Genomic DNA, 16,908 nt, shown 5'->3' on the forward strand with positions numbered 1-16,908 from the left:
CTCAAGTGTAGTACATTTCACCGAAAGTTCCACCATTCCGATACACTGCAGGATGTCAGTATTTTCAGATTTTCTTGTAAACATGCAGCTTTGATCTCAGATATACATTTTGCTTTCGTAGAATCATAGCATTCCTGCAGTGCAGAAGGAGACCACTTGGCCCATCTAGTCTGCACTGACCCTTGGAAAGAACACCCTATATGCCTATGCCTCCACCTTGCCCCCGTAAACCTATAACCCAATTAACATTTCAACATTAAGGGACAATTTAGCATGGTCATTCCACCTAAACTGTACATCTTTAGACTGTGGGAGGAAACCACAGCACCCTGAGGGAACCCATGCAGACACAGGGAGAACGTGCATACTCCACACAGTCACCTGAGATCAGAATTGAATCTGGTTCCTGGTGCTGCAAGGCAGCAATGCTAGCCACTGTGCCACTGTGACGCCTTTGCTTTTTTTTTTAAACAGCATTATTACACCCGTTAGAGGTAGTTGCGTCCATGTTCCTGTCATAACGCTCCCTAGTCTGTTACTTTTCTCTACTCATTAACAACAGCGAGTGAAGAAAAGTGATTTTTTTCCGACAACAAAAGAACGCAGCAAATGGTGAATGATTCACCAAATGAAGCTGGTTTTAGCATTTGCCCACATGACAAAAGAGAGAAAGCCCGTGTTGCAGCATACCATTTTAAAGTTTCCTGACCACAAGAAACACATTCCGCTCTTATAATTCCTGCAGCAAATAGTTTCCTGAAAGTGACCAACCAAAAGGAACCAAAATCTCCAAAGAAATTTGAATATTATCATTTTCCATACTGTAAGAGCCCATCCTGTTGATTCCTTTATTTCCACTTTCTTTATTTTTGCTGTTATAATTTTGATCCATGTATGGTGAATGGCTTTACGTCGAGCCAGGGAAGAAAGGAATTCAAAAGTTACAAAAGAAAGCACTCTGCTGGCTTTTGGACAGAAAAACTCATGCTTTCAGCACCCGAGAGATTGGTGGGACTTGGTTCGATTGATTGGCTGGTGGCCAATGAATTGTCCAAAAGGCCATATTCTGCCTGGTAACAGGTAGTGATTGGGTCCTGCCTGAGTGGGATGATTTTCAGAGAGCCAGGGAGAAGACTGTTGAATCCTGTATGTCCAGAGAATAGGGCCTGCTCTCTCTCTCTCCCTCATATTTACTACAGAAAAGCTGCTGTATTTCTGAAACTGCAGAGACATGAATGAATCTACTGTGAAAACTTTGATCTGAAACTCTGAATTGAAGGATGGTTCTATGAGTCAACCATCTGAAACAAAGATACTTATCTTTTTACCTTCATTATTATTTTTCCACCTTTCTTATCTCCTCTGTGTTTGCTTGCCTATGGGTTTGAGAGTGGAGTGTGGGGGGGAGTTTAAGAATTAGATAATATTTAACCTGTTGCGTTTGCTACATATTTAATTATAATTACTGCTATTAATAAAATTAATCGTGTTTGAATTTATAGACCAGGTGACTGTAATTATTGGGCAGCCAAGGCCCAAAACATTCTGGTGTTTTTTTTAACAAATATTTATTCATTTCAATTGAGTTGCAACTCTGGGTCAAGTGGGGCTGAAGTTGACCACACACTCGCTCAGGGGGTCATAACAAAACATGTGAAATGTGAGGAAAATGCACGTTCAGTGAACAGATATAAATCAAATGTCACTGTGGACCAAAACAATTCTGTTCCAACCCAGAATTCTGTAGAAGGGTCAAATACATTAACTCTGTTTCCTTCTTCGTATTAGTGGCCAGACCTGCAGGGTCTACCCAACAATTTCTGTTTTATTTCAGGTTTGCAACATCCACACTATTTTGCTTTTATTTATCGTTATCTCTATACTTGTGCCCAGATTTCAGCTATGAAGGAGAGGCTGGCCGCCATGCCGAAAATATCGTAAATGACCAAAATCAAAATATTTGCACTTCACTGAGGCGGGAATGGTGGGTCTGGCATTTTGCAGGCTATTTCCAAAGAGATTGGAAGGGACAAGGTGAGACAGTGCTATTCACCTATAAGCAGCAGGTAGCCAATTCACATTGTTAATGTCCACTTATTACCAGTCATCAGAGGTAAATTTGGATTTTCCAGTCAGCATTGAGGCCACAGTGGGCAACAAGGGACCGGTGCAGCTGCCTCATGACAGCCTCCCAGTGGGAGACGAGGGAATCTGCGTTCCAGGCTGGCTTGGACACCCTCCCTCCATGCCTGGATTCTGTTGCAGCTGCAGGCCACCATGTGGAATGAATCTCCCTGGTTCTCTGTCTGTATTTTTTTTATTTCAACTTGTCAAAAGTTGGAGAAAAGGCACTTCCATCTTGGGCACCCTGTCACTTACTTCGCTGCCATGATCACCTGTTCCTGCTTCCGAGCTGGAAGGCTTCTATTGGCTCTCCAGCTTCAAGAGCTTGAACACCACCCTTTATGCATGAGTCTGCCCTCTGGTCATTAATTGGATAATTCAAGGAAAATCATAGGTGAGTGACTGTCCCCCCCTACATTTTTGGATTTATCAACCCCAATTGAGTCTGATGGTGTGGTCAGGAGCCCACAAGCAAAGTCCTGGCCCATTGGCTAAATTTGCTTGCATTTTTATTCAACTTTTTCCAAATGCCACTCCAGTTAGAACCTCTGAACGTATTATTAAAGTTTGGTCAAATTACCTTTAGTTGACATGCTTTTTTGAAATCCAGAGTTTGTGGACCTATTGCGAATAAAAATAAATCTAAAACATTCAACATATAACTAAATTAAGTTGGCAGCAACTTTCATCACAGATTTGAAACTGCAACATGTGTTGGGTGTTTTTTTATTGGAGCGATGTTGGAGTGATTTGCATTCATGGAGTCATAAAATCCCCACAGTTCATAAGGAAGCCATTTGGCCCATCAAATCTGCCCCACTTCTGAAATTATATTCCGCCAAGCTCACTTCCCCATACTATCCCAATAAGCCCTTAATCCTACACATTTTTTTTGAACACTAAGGGGCAATTTAGCATAGCCAATCCACCTGAGCAGCACATCTTTGGAATTTTGGAGGACACCCGAACACCCAGAGGAAACCCAGGAAAACACGGGGAGAATGTACAAAATTTACACAGACAATGACCCAATTCTGGAATTGAACCCGGGTCCCTGGCGCTGTGGGGCAGCAGTGCTAATCATTATGCCACTGTGCCATCGCACTGTGTCGGTTTGATTTACATTTTTAAAAGAAATTTAGAGTACCCAATTCTTTTTTCCAATTAAGGGGCAATTTAGCCTGCCCAATTTGCCTAACCTGCACATCTTTTGGGTTGTGGGGGTGAGACCCACGCAAACACGAGGAGAATGTGCAAACTTCACACAGACAGTGACCCGGGGCCGGAATTGAACCTGGATCCTCGGTGCTGCGAGGCAGCAGTGCAAACCATTGCGCCACCATGTCACCTTGGTTTGATATACATGATACATTCACACATCTGTACTAATAGTGGGAAAATGATTGCAGTGTGACAGATTGATATCCTATCACTGAATTGTTGAGTAACAACTAATTAATCACCTAGACTGGTGCAAACCTGTGTGGGTGGTGACGATATTCCGAATGAAACAAAATAACCTTTTAATTGCCAAAATATACTTGGGCCAATTCTCAAAAGTCACAGCTATTGAAAGCACAGCTTTTTTGAATAGCCATAGCTTTTTCTTATTGAGCACCTTGCAATTAATCCCTCATGGCAGAGTGAAAGATAACATTTAGAAAATAAACATATCAAACGGCAGGTAAGTAAATTAGAACATTTTTGCAATAAAATTACTCACTGTATGCTGAACAAAACAATAATCTCCCAAGGCATTTGCCTTGTTTCAGCTTTTATTTTTCCATTTTTCAGTGGCTCAAGGGCATCTTCCAGAAGAAAAGTGATAATTTTACTGGCAAGGATACAATTGTCGTGTGTTTTTTATGTTTGACTTAAATTATTCCATTTGCCATAACTGCAGTTTCAATTGTCTCAATCTCCAAGCACAGAGCGGAGATTGAAAAAGAAACAGGAGAATGTGTTTGCTTTCAATGTCAAGGTAAATTTTGAACAGAAAAGGTCAAATGCTAAAAGACCGTTGTATTTTTTTTTGGCAGTGAAATGTCAAAACAAAAAACTAATCCAGAGCAATATTTAAGTTTTGAGTTCCACTTTAATTTTGAAGGTGCATAATTGTTATTGTACCTAGACAGGCGTGAACTCTGAACCGTGGCCTTAACCTGGAGGATGTGCCCTCATTAACATGAAGCGCAATAAAGAGCTAAATGGTCTACTGGGTTCTGTTTCCTTCTTCGCACAGTTTGAAAGCATAGATTTCCTCAGTGTAAAAGCTCTCACACACCGTGACATTAAAGTGGTCAATCAATGCATGGAGAAATAGTGAATCTTAGTTTCTAAGCATCAAAGCACATACACATCGTAGAATCATAAAGCACAGGAGGAGGACAATTGGCCTGTCGTGCATGTGGCGGCTATCCAATTGTCCTCACTGCCTCCCTCTTTCCCTGTGATGTTGCAATTTTGAAAGTTACCACTGAATCCTCTTCTGCTCTCCTTTTAAACCGTCCATTTGAGATCACAGCAACTCACTGATTTTTTAAAAATTTCAACTCCCTTTGGTTCCTGTGTCATAAAAGAAATTTTGCTCTTTCGTGCAGGAATGCTAAAGTCATGCATTGGTTTCAGGTGATATGTAGGCTTTTGAAACAGTCACTGGAAAGTAAGCATCCTGCGATTATCAATAACTAATGTGGGTTATTCTGTCCCGTGTAACCTGTGGTGAATGCCCTCTCTGTCTATACTGATTATGCTGTAGATATAACTGGATTACAGCTGCTTTCAATTAAGCTGCATAATATAAATTGATACAGATTGGACCGAACATAACTGCCTGTAGGTGCCAGCTTGAAAATCAACTCCAATCTGGCCTGACAATTCGGACAGTAAAGACTGGATAATACGAGTTTTAAATCTCAAGCCTACCCAACACACCAGAGCTCGCTGGACTGGAACAATCAAGACCTGTGAACAAAATTTTACTCAGATTTGATGTAGACTTGAAATCTTTGAGTATCAGTTTACACATGCTGTGAGGAAAGTAAGCAGGAGGAGTGGAAATATAACCGTAGGGTTGGACTTGAGGCATTCAGTGATGACAAGACAGAGTAATACAAATAATCTTCCACCTGTCTGACACGACAAATGACGAGATTTGACTGCAAGTTTTAAAATTATATACCAGGATAAGGGATCAGACATTTAGGATGAGGAGAAATGTCTCCATTCCGAAAGTTGCGAATCTTTAAACTTCTCTCTGGATGTTTAGCCACTGACTGATGCTGCAATTGATGAATCTTTGAACTCTATGGGAATTGGATGAGAAAGTAGAATTAGGGTAGATCGGCCATGTTCTTATTAAATGCTGGAGCAGGCTGGATTGACCATATGACCTCGCTCCTATTTCTCACTTTCTTATGTTTTCAGCAATCATTAGGATACCAATTAGAGTAAATTGATAAATATTGGGCAAAATTCTCCGTCTCGCACGGCCGGTAGCAAAGTACTCGGTGAGGCGGAGAATCCAGCAGTAGCGAAGAAAGCAAGAGCAATGCTCCTACCCCCCTCTGGCGTTGGGATTGAGGTTCATGCCCCATGCGAGTGGGAAGATGTAAAAATGCCATTAAAAACAATTTAAATCCACTTGGCAGGCAGGGCGCCATATTCTCTGGACCCACGTGATTCTCCGATCCTCTGAGACGGCAATCACGTGGGCAAGAATTAATACTGCTCTTGACAAGTGTGACCCTGACACAGTGGACCACGTGATGGGCCAAGGGGGTAATTCTTTAAAGGAGTTGCCCCCAAAGTCCATCCAAGACTCACCTTCCCCCCATAAAGCGAGACATGCCCAACCCACCCACACCAGACACCCCCACCGCGGCCCTCCCACAGAGAACCTGAAAATAAAGGGACCCGCCATAAAGACCCTCTAAATAAAGGGACTCCACAGAGAAAGCCTCTAAAGAAAGGGACCAGAAACCCCCCAGAGACCCCCAAACAAAGGGCCCCACAGAGACCCTTAAATTAAGAGACCTCCCAGAGACCCCCAAAATAAAGGGGCCACCACAAAGACTCCTAAATAAGAAGACCCCCACAGATGCTCCAGAAGAGAGACCCTTGTCAGGAACCCACCAGAAAAGTGACCCCTGTCATTAAGGCCCCCAGAAGGGAGACGCCTGTCAGGAAGCCCACAAGAAGAGATATCTCTGCCAGGCAGCCCCCCAGAAAAAAGGCCCCTGTTCGGAAGCCCCTCGGAATAGATAACATTGTCAGGAAGCCCCCAGAAAAGAAATCCTAGTCAGGAAGCCCCCCCCCCCCCCCCCCCCCCCCCCCAGAAGAGTGACCCCTGTCTGGAAGCCAGAGAGCAGTCCAGACAGATGCAGTGAAAAAAAAAACCTTCTGCTTTAACACTCACCTGGGCAATACACCTGCTGGCTTAGACATAGAAAGCACCAAGTGTCAAAAGCTGGAAAGAGAAAACCGGCAGCTCTGTTTAAACTCCCACAGATAGTTGAGCTGCAAGCTATTCATTCAGTTCTCTTGATATTGATTTCACAATGCTGTGATTAACAACTTCAACACGCACAGCTGTCAGCATTGCTTCATTCATCTCCCTTCACATTTGAGTAACTCTAAAGTACTCTAACTTGTGTCAAAGTCAAGATTTGATTTAAACAGAGTAGTGTTTTAAATTTCCAGTTGAGCACTTCAAAATCACTCAAGTGTGAAATGGGGTGATTGAAATGCACTTAATTCACCTTGAAGTGGCTGATGTTTATAAACATTGTGATTAGAGCACTTTAAATGAAATGAAAATCACTTATTGTCACAAGTAGGCTTCAAATGAAGTTAATGTGAAAAGCCCCTAGTCGCCACATTCCGGCGCCTGTTCAGGGAGGCTGGTACGGGAATTGAACCGTGCTGCTCGCCTGCCTTGGTCTGCTTTCAAAGCCAGCGATTTAGCCCTGAGCTAACCATGAAGAGTAATGAATGAAGGAAGGTTGACAGCTGTGTGTGTGAAATCTGTCAATCACAGCCCAGTAAGAGAAACAAATGAATGGCTTGCAGCTGAGAGTTTCAAATGCAGTTCACTGGTTTCTCTTTTCAGGAATTGACACGTGGTGCTTCCTGCATCTGAGCCTGCTGTTGTATTGCCCAGGTTAGTGTGACAACAGTACTGTTTTTTTACTGCCTCTGCCTGGACTGCTCTCTAGCTTCCAGGCAGGCCTTTCTTTTCGGAGGGCTTACTGACAGGTTTCTCTTTTCTGGGTCTCCGTGGGGTATCTCTTTAGTTAGGGAGTGTCTGTGGGAGCCTCTTTATTTTAGGGTCTCTGGGGACAGTCTCTTTATTTAGGGAGTCTTAGGGGGATGGTGGGGATGGTGGGGCGGCCTGGTACGGGTGGGGTGGGAAGGTCTTGCATTGTCGGAAGGGAGGGTGGCCCCAGGATCGACTTCGGAGGAAACTCCCTTGAGGAGTTCTCCCCATGGCCCACCCAGAGGTCCACCGCATCAGAAGCCATGCTGGGAAATACCAAAAGTAATTCCCAGCCCACAGGACCATGGAATCATGCTGGCCAAATGTCCACCCCGCTACGTGAATGCAAATGGGTCACTAAGATGGGTCTCCACATCCTTCTGCTGGCATGCGGGGACAAACCTTGATCCTACCACCAGCCCGGGGTGGGGGGGGGGGGGGGGGGGGGGGGGGTACAGAACAGCGGAAACGGATTGGGGTCCTTCACGACGCTGGATTATCTGGCATCGGGAAAGCCATTATTGGGGGAGGGCAGTGGGGAATCCTGCCCAATATTTCTATTGGGAATGAACATTTATATAAGGGATAATCAGCTCAATAACCTGGGGTGAATATTTACAGATGAGAAGAACTTTGAACTTTTTTCCCCCAGAGGTTTATGAGCCTTTGAAGCTCCCTCCCTCAAAAGGTGATGGAAACAGAACCTTTGAATACTCTCAATGTAGAAGGAGTTAGATTCAGGATAATCAAGGGCATGAAAGATTATCGGGGGTGGACCGGAATGTGGAGTTGAGGTAAAATCAGATCAGCCCTGATCTCATTGAATGGCAGAGCAGGCTTGAGGGACCTGCTCCTAATTCATATCTCCTTAGCACTATTTGGCTGATAATAACAGCTTATTACAACATTATAAGATCCAAAATATTTGATCCTATTTATGTTATGACCATTTCAATGAACTGAGCATAAATTGTAACACAGCATAGAAAATACCTATTTGATGAGGAGTCTTTATTTTCATAACTAATCAACAAACCTGAAGCTAAAGAGTATCTTCATTCAAAGCAACAAGGGGAAAATATTAATACAAATGGTATCTTACCTGCCAGCTTCAAATGTGAACCACGTAGGGTCCCGCCCATATCGTCTGAGTGCACTGAGAGGCCACGAGACCAACTTTAGTCTGGCATTGTGGATGTCCCAAAGGCAGATGTTTTCAAATGTTATCTGCAAAGTGCATTCTCCGTGTACATCCAGATTAGGAGATGGCATTAAATATACATTGAACCTCTCTGAAAAAGCAAACCAAACAATTTATAGACAGGAGTGGCACCTGCCTTTTTTCCGAGAGTTCTACTATGTTTGAAAGAATGTCATACTAGATATGTTTATTTGTTCCTCTTAAAGAAATTCAAATGGCACAACACAGAATTGGCAACAAGGTGTCAACATTGAAATGTTATGCACTGTCTGAACCTATGGATTTTACGTGGTTCTAAATATGGTCTCAATCCTGAGATGGCTTATATTCTTAAAGAAAATTCCAGGATATCACTGAAAAAAAGACACGTATTGAAGCTTTTCATTTTGAACTAATCAGGATATCCTCAAGAATACCAAACGTGAAGGGAACAACAATTTATACTTTGTGAGAAGAGAATGCAGATTGGTTGGCAGGTGGGCTCTGATTGGAAGAGACATTGCCATTGAGAATGCATCAGTTAACTGCCAAGCAAAGCGGAGGGCTCTGTGTGTTAATCTATGCAGTTTCAATCTGGGTTTGATTCCCGGCTTGGATCACTATCTGTACGGAGTCTATACGTTCTCCCCATGTCTGTGTGGATTTCCTCCAGGTGCACCGGTTTCCTCCCACAAGTCCCGAAAGACATGCTTGTTAGGTAAATTTGGCATTCTGAATTCTCACTCAGTGTACCCGAGCAGGTGCCATAGTGTGGCAACTAGTTGAAATTCACAGTAACCTCATTGCAGTATTAATGGAGCCTATTTGTGACAATAATAAACTGCCAGCCCGTCTGATTATCCAAAAATATGTTAGTGTAATTTTTATCACAATCAGAATTATTTGCAGACAGAAAGAATGGGTGGGACTCTCCGCCGGTGGGATGTACTGTTTTGCCGGCGCCTGGGGGTTTACGTGGGGCTGCCCCACAATTGGAAACTCCATTCCCCGGCCAGAGTAATGGAGAATCCCATCGGCGGGTCGGGCAGAAATGTGGGGCGGCGGGACAGAGAATCCAGCCCAACATATAGACACATTGCTCCTGTTTTAACTTAATAGGCGACAGCCATTCTCTGGCTCATTTCCCAAGACAATGTCTTGACCAATCAGAATCAATATGTCTGGTTTGAATTTAAACAAAGTTTGGTGATTCGCTGTCAGCCCGAAGTGTGGCCAGCAGAAACTTTCTTTCCAGACTTAAATGTGGGCCAAGGAATTTCCCAGCAAACAAACAGAAAGTGAGGGAGATACCTCACCTCATTGAAGAGCCACAGCAGGAGCTGACAGCCACCTGAGGGTAGTCATGTACCAGAGGGCATGAGGCAACTCTTCCATGAGGCAAAAGAGAAAGGGAAAGTAGCACACCAGAAAATAAACACCACCAGTGGAAACCACAAGGGACATAGCAGTGAAATCTGCGTGGAATTACACAGTGGCGAATCATATAGGCAAATCCAAATTTTAAAATTCATAAAAACCCTCCATCCTTTGTCCACTCCACTGGAGGTGAGGTGAAAGAGGTGAATCTGTGCACATTACAGGGATTTACAAAAAGGTTACAGCTCATTACCATACCAGAAATAAGATATGTCAATGTGTCCAAGACAAAACCATTGGATCCATGGGTTGTGGAACTGGCTGTAAAAGGTTAAAAGCTATTATACAGTTATTATTACACGGTGACACCGTGGGTAGAATTGCGGCCTCACAGCGCCAGGGACCCGGGTTCAATTCCGGCCTCGGGTGACTGTCTGTGTGGAGTTTTCGCGTTTTCCCCGTGTCTGTGTGGGTTCCTACGGTGCTCCGGTTTTCTTCCATAGTCCAAAGATGTGCAGGTTAGGTAGATTGGCCATGATAAATTACTCCTTCACATTGAAAGGTGTGCAGGTTAGGTGGGTTTACGGGGATGGGGTGGGCGGTGGGTCCAGGTAGAGTGCTCTTTCAGAGGGTCAGTGCAGATTTGATGAGCCGAATGGCCTCTTTCTATACTGTAGGAATTTTATAGATTCTATAAATACAGGTAGTGCACCCAGGCAATCGGATCATTTTGCATTGTACAAGCAGCTCTCCAACAGCTTGTGGGCATTGATTCCGTCAACTTCAGAGACAATCCAAGATCTGCACTAACCCACAGCTCACCAGAAGCCATATGGCTGTTAAAAGTAACTTCAGCAGAGCCCTACCACCAAACCTCAGTGAACATCCAGACCCCTAGCTGATACCTAACTGGAAATTAAAAGGGAAACAAAAAGGGCTGGAAAAGGCACTAGTTTCTGGAAAAAATGCCTTCCCTAAACCAGACTCCAGAAGAACACAAAGAAATTCAGGACCATAATGTATGACCAATTTGATGGAGCCTTTATTTTGCAACTCTACCACCTAAAGAACAAACAATGGGATAGCTTATGCTTTATCCAGAGTTTAAATCAGCACAGAACCACCTAATTACGAAACAAAAGCAGAGAATTGCTCTGAAGTATAAGGTTAAGATGTGAGTGTTGTGAGTGCATGTCTCCTTCTTATTTGCCACCTGATAATGAAATGTTCTCATTCGGCATGGTGGGGAGGTTTTATGAAGATAGTCTTATATCAAATATTGATTTTTATTTCAGTGGATTGAAACAGGAATTGGACATCAAGACAGGTTTTTGAAACAGACTGAGAGGATTTCAACCTATATCAGGATGACCAAGACTAATTTATATTACTATATATACATTACACGGTCCAACCCTCAAAGGAGGAGACAGAAAGTCTGCAAAACTTACTAAAGACAATAACCCCCCTGGGGACTACAAAAGACTACACTCTCTGACCGAGCAATAAGATGGTTACGGAAATCACCTTCAGTGTTCAACAGCTAAAGAAAAACTATTCAAAGGTTAACTGTTTTGGCAAAGGACATTGGGCGTGACCTAGCGGCCACGTCGAGCACGACCGGGAGCGCGACATGCTGGTAGATGCTGGGTGAAGCCTCCCGCGGGCATCCCTGCAGCCACGACGCTTCCCAAGATCTACCCAAGCCCCATGAGGTGGCGCGACCAGAGTCATGCCCACAATGATCTATCCATGATCTACCGGCCTCCCCAGGGATGGCTGAGCCGGGCATCATCCAGTACTGGTCCACACAAACGTAGACCAGGTGTTATGGCACCCAGTGGTCTCCTGAGCCATCGGAGGCCCATGGAGAGTCTGTGATAGGGCAGGTTGGCTCTCTGGCCGTCCCCCAGGCGAATACTTCTATCAAATCCGATTTAAGTCTTCCCTTTTCAAGAGAGAAAAAACGCAAGCTTGTCAATCCTTTCTTGGAGATCACGGGCGGGATTCTCCGTCGGTGTGATCCTCTGGTTCACCAGAAGCACACTCACACGCACGGATTTCCCGACCCATGGACTTCCCGACAACGTGGTGGTGGCCACAATGGGAAATCCAATTCGCCGGCTGCTGGGAGGGAGCACCCTGCTGCTTGCAGGAGCACGCCATGCCAGAAAACTGGTTGGGTGAAGAATCGTGCTTCTCTGTGACACGCTAATAATCACATTTCTTTTTGACATCGGGAGTCAAAAATTGCACAGAGTATTCCAGATGTAGCTTCTGTTTCAAAATGCCATCTCCAATTTACTTGCTATATCCTTTGTTTCCATCCAATTATTCTGTATTTTTTTTGAACAACTGGGGAATTGATGGCGTTGAGACCAGTTTTCTAATATCCACCCAAAATCTCTTTCTTGCTTCAATACCTCAAGTGCATTCCCATCAAGTTTCTCATCAACATCAATCTTCAGTCTGCCAAACCTCCTAACCTTATATTTTCTCACATAACAATGCTTGTTATTTCTACATCAAAGTTTGATCAAACTTGTAAAAGTCCTTTAGAATTTGTGGACATTGATATTCATCATTTGCTACTTGGTATCAGCTTCAAAATTAGTCACTGAAACCTGCGGCATTCCATAGATATTTGGCTGCCAACCAGACACCCATCCAAGGACAACTACTCATTGTTGTCTACCAACCAACCATTTTACAACAGCTTATTTTGCTAAATTCCCTGTTCCATATTCTAATGTCATACTCTAATGAGTGACTACCATCTCCAAAAGAAATCCAGTAAATTAACCAAGCATGACTTCCTATTCCTAAAACCAAATTGACTGTCTTGGATTAGTTCCTACTCCTCCAGGTACATAGATTATCCCTGATAATACTTTCAAACACTTTATCAAAAGTTCAGACAGGTCTGACTGGTTTATGAAGTGATTGTTCACACCTCACCCTGTTTTATCAAAATTGTAGCCACAGATGCTATTTTCCAATCTTTTGAGATTTGGCCTGAGTTCAGCTCTTGGCTCTCAAGAGCACAGAAAATGTTTGAGCCCGGGATGAAAGTTGTCAGAGCAAGACATCTTTTTTACCTTGAGTTTCAATAACCTTCTTAACAGGTCCTCTCTTGTGCTTTTAAAAAGTTTCAACCTACGCTCAACTTTAAACGGGACCACAATTAAAATGATTATTTTTCGATCACTTGGAGATTCGAGAGACATTTTCAAAATTTATATTTGAGTAAAATTAATTGGGTGTTTTTCAAAAGCGATGCCGTGTTTCCACACTCATTTGTGTCTGTGGAATAAAACTAAAATCATGGCAGTGAACGAACTTACAAAACTTACTGTTGGGAGTTTCCAGCAGAATCCGGTCGGAGTGAGGACAGAGTGACTGTTGGGTCAGTAGTAAAGATTTGAATTGTTTGCACGGGCCCATGACTGCTGATTGCTGTTATTGTGCGGGGCGCAGTGGTTGCCAGTTAAGTGTCTTCTTTTTACCAATATTTAGGTTGGGCGGTTCCTAAACCCAAGACACTACACTTGCAGTGCCCCTCACTCTTCCACCTCCTCTAACCTAAGGGGTTGAGTGAATATCAGGTAAGCTCTTTCTTTCTTTTTCTTGTTTTTATCAGCAAGTTATCTAGGGGGGAATGGCAGGGATGGCAGTGCAACGTTCCTCCTGCAGAATGTTTGAGGTGAGGGACGTCATTGGTGTCCCTGCTGATTTCACCTGTGGGAAGTGCACCCATCTCCAGCTCCTCAGAAACCGCATTAAGGAACTGGAGCTGGAGCTGGAAGAACTTTGCATCATTCGGGAGGCAGAGGTGGTCATAGATAGTAGCTTCATGGATGTAGTTACCCCAAAGAATCAAGATAGATGGGTGACGGTGAGAGGGGCTGGGAGGAAACAGTCAGTGCAGGGATCCTCTGTGTTTGTTCCCATCAGTAACAAGTATACCGCTTTGGATAAAGTTGAGGGGGATGACCAACCAGGGGCAAGCCATGGTGAACGGATCTCCAGCACTGAGTCCGTCCCTGTGGCTCAGAAGGGAAGGAGGGAGAGCAGGAGAACAATAGTTATTGGCGACTCGATAGTTAGAGGGACAGATAGATGGTTCTGTGGCAACGAAAGAGACTCACAGATGGTATGTTGCCTCCCGGGTGCCAGGGTCCGTGACGTCTCGGACTGTGTTTCAGAATCCTTAAGGGGGAGGGGGAACAGTCACAAGTCGTGGTACACATCGGTACCAACGACATAGATAAGAGAAGGGACAGGGATTTAAAACAGAAATTTAGGGAACTAGGGTGGAAACTGAGAGCCAGGACAAACCATGTTGTCATCTCTGGTGTGTTGCCTGTGCCATGTGCTAGCGAGTTGAGGAACAGGTAGAGAGTGCAGATGAACAAGTAGCTGCAGGGATGGTGTCGGAGGGAGGGTTTCAGTTATGTGGATAATTGGAGCACATTCTGGGGAAGGTGGGACCTGTACAGACAGGATGGTTTGCATTTGAACCAGAGGGGCACCAATATCCTGGGAGGGAAATTTGCTACGGCTCTTTGGGGGGGTTTAAACTAATTTGTCAGGGGGATGGAAAAACGAGCTGTAGTCCAGAAGATAGTGTTGAGAGTAGTGCGGTACTGAGGAGAGTATCAAGGTCGCAGGAGTGTACCAGCAGACAGGAAGGTGGGTTGAAGTGTGTCTGCTTCAATGCAAGGAGCATCCAGAATAGGGTAGGTGAACTTGGAGCGTGGATTGGTACCTGGGACTACGATGTTATGGGCATTACGGAGACATGGTTAGAACTGGAATGGTTGTTGGACGTTCCGGGGTATAGATGTTTCAGTAAGAGTAGGTAAGGTGGTAAAAGATGTGGAGGAGTAGCATTGTTAATCAAGGATAGTTTAATGGCTGCAGAAAGGCAGTTCAAGGAGAATCTGCCTACTGAGGTAACATGGGCTGAAGTTAGAAATAGGAAAGGAGCGGTCACGTTTTTAGGAGTTTTCTATAGGCCCCCAAATAGTAATAGAGATGTGGAGGAAGAAATTGCAAAACAGATTATGGACATGTGTGGAGGTCTCAGGATAGTTGTCATGGGTGACTTTAACTTTCCAAATATTGATTGGAACATCTATAGGTCGAACAGTTCGGATGGGGCAGTTTTTGTACAGTGTGTGCAGGAGGGTTTCCTGACACAACATGTGGATAGGTCGGCAAGAGGTGGGGCCACATTGGATTTGGTACTGGGTAATGAACCGGGCCAAGTGTTAGATTTGTTTTTGGGAGAGCACTTTGGAGATAGTGACCACAATTCGGTTTCTTTCACTATTGCAATGGCGAGGGATAGGACCATACGGCAGGGCAAGGTTTATCATTGAGGGAGGGGTAATTATGATGCGATTAGGCAAGAATTAGGGAGCATAAGATGGGAACAGAACCTGTCAGGGAAAGGCACAAATGAAAAGTGGAGCTTGTTCAAGCAACAAATACTGCGTGTCCTTGATAGGTATGTCCCTGTCAGGCAGGGAGGAAAAGGCCGTGTGAGGGAACCATGGTTCACAAAAGAGGTTGAATGTCTTGTCCAGAGGAAAAAGGAGGCGTATGAAAGGATGAGAAAACAAGGTTCAGTTGGGTCGCTTGAGGGTCACAAGGTAGCAAGGAATGAGCTAAAAAATGGGCTTAGGAGAACTATTAGGGGGCATGAGAAGTCCTTGGTGGGTCGGATCAAGGAAAACCCCAAAGCTTTTTACTCTGAAGTGAGAAATGAAAGAATGACCAGGGTGAGGTTAGGGCCAGTCAAGGACAGTAGTGGGAACTTGTGCATGGAGTCAGAGGAGATAGGAGAGGTGTTGAATGAATATTTTTCTTCAGTGTTCACCAAGGAGAGGAGTCATGGTTTTGAGGATGAGAGTGTGAGACGGGTAGGCTGGAGGAGGTAGATGTTCTGAGGAAGGATGTATTAGCAATTTTGAAAAACCTTAGGGTCGACAAGTTCCCTGGGCCAGATGGGATATATCCTAGGATTCTTTGGGAGGCAAGGGATGAGATTGCAGAGCCTTTAGCTTTGATCTTTGGGTCCGCACTGTTCACGGGGATAGTGCCAGAGGACTGGAGAGTGGCGAATGTTGTTCCTCTGTTCAAGAAAGGGAATAGGAATGATCCTGTTAATTATAGGCCGGTTAGTCTTACTTCGATGATCGGTAAGTTAATGGAAAAAGACCTGAAGGATAGGATTTATGACCATTTGGTAAGATGCAGCTTAATTCGGGATAGTCAGCACGGCTTCGTGAAGTGTAAGTCATGCCTCACAAATTTGATTGAATTCTTTGAAGAGGTAACTAAGTGTGTAGATGAAGGTAGAGCAGTTGATGTCGTATACATGGATTTTAGTAAGCCGTTTGATAAGGTTCCCCATGGTCGGCTCATGAAGAAAGTAAGGAGCTGTGGGATAGAGGGAAATGTGGCCTATTGGATAAGTAACTGGCTATCACATAAAAGACAGACGATGGTGGCGGATGGAAAATTTTTAGACTGGAGACCAGTTACCAGCTGGGATCAGTGCTGGGTCCTCTGCTATTTGTGATTTTTATCAATGACTTGGAGGAAGGGGCTGAAGGGTGGGTCAGTTAATTTACTGATTGGTGGAGTAGTGGATGAGGTGGAGGGCTGTTGTAGGCTGCAAAGAGACATTGATAGGATGCAGAGCTGGGCTGAAAAATGGCAGATGGAGTTTAACCCTGATAAGTGTGAGGTGATTCATTTTGGTAGGAAAAATTTGAATGCGGATTACAGGGTCAACGGCAGGGTTCTGAGGAATGTGGAGGAACAGAGAGATCTTGGGGTTCATGTCCACAGATCTCTGAAGGTTGCCACTCAAGTGGATAGAGCCGTGAAGAAGGCCTATAGTGTGTTAGCGTTTATTAACAGGGGGCTTGAGTTTAAGAACCGTGGGGTTATGCTGCAA

The 16,908-nt window shown here is 44.2% G+C and overlaps 1 protein-coding gene across 1 annotated transcript in view; it reads right to left on the reverse strand.

Annotated features, from left to right (window-relative positions):
• LOC119969457 (docking protein 5-like) overlaps window positions 1-16,908 on the reverse strand; it is a 626,361-nt gene that overhangs the window by 221,828 nt on the left and 387,625 nt on the right. The window contains exon 6 of the mRNA XM_038803103.1: window positions 8,484-8,673. Coding sequence (XP_038659031.1) covers window positions 8,484-8,673 — 190 coding nt within the window. The remainder of the gene's footprint in view (window positions 1-8,483; window positions 8,674-16,908) is intronic.

This window comes from Scyliorhinus canicula, chromosome 7, assembly GCF_902713615.1.
Source record: "Scyliorhinus canicula chromosome 7, sScyCan1.1, whole genome shotgun sequence".
NCBI classification, from domain to species: Eukaryota; Metazoa; Chordata; class Chondrichthyes; order Carcharhiniformes; family Scyliorhinidae; genus Scyliorhinus; species Scyliorhinus canicula.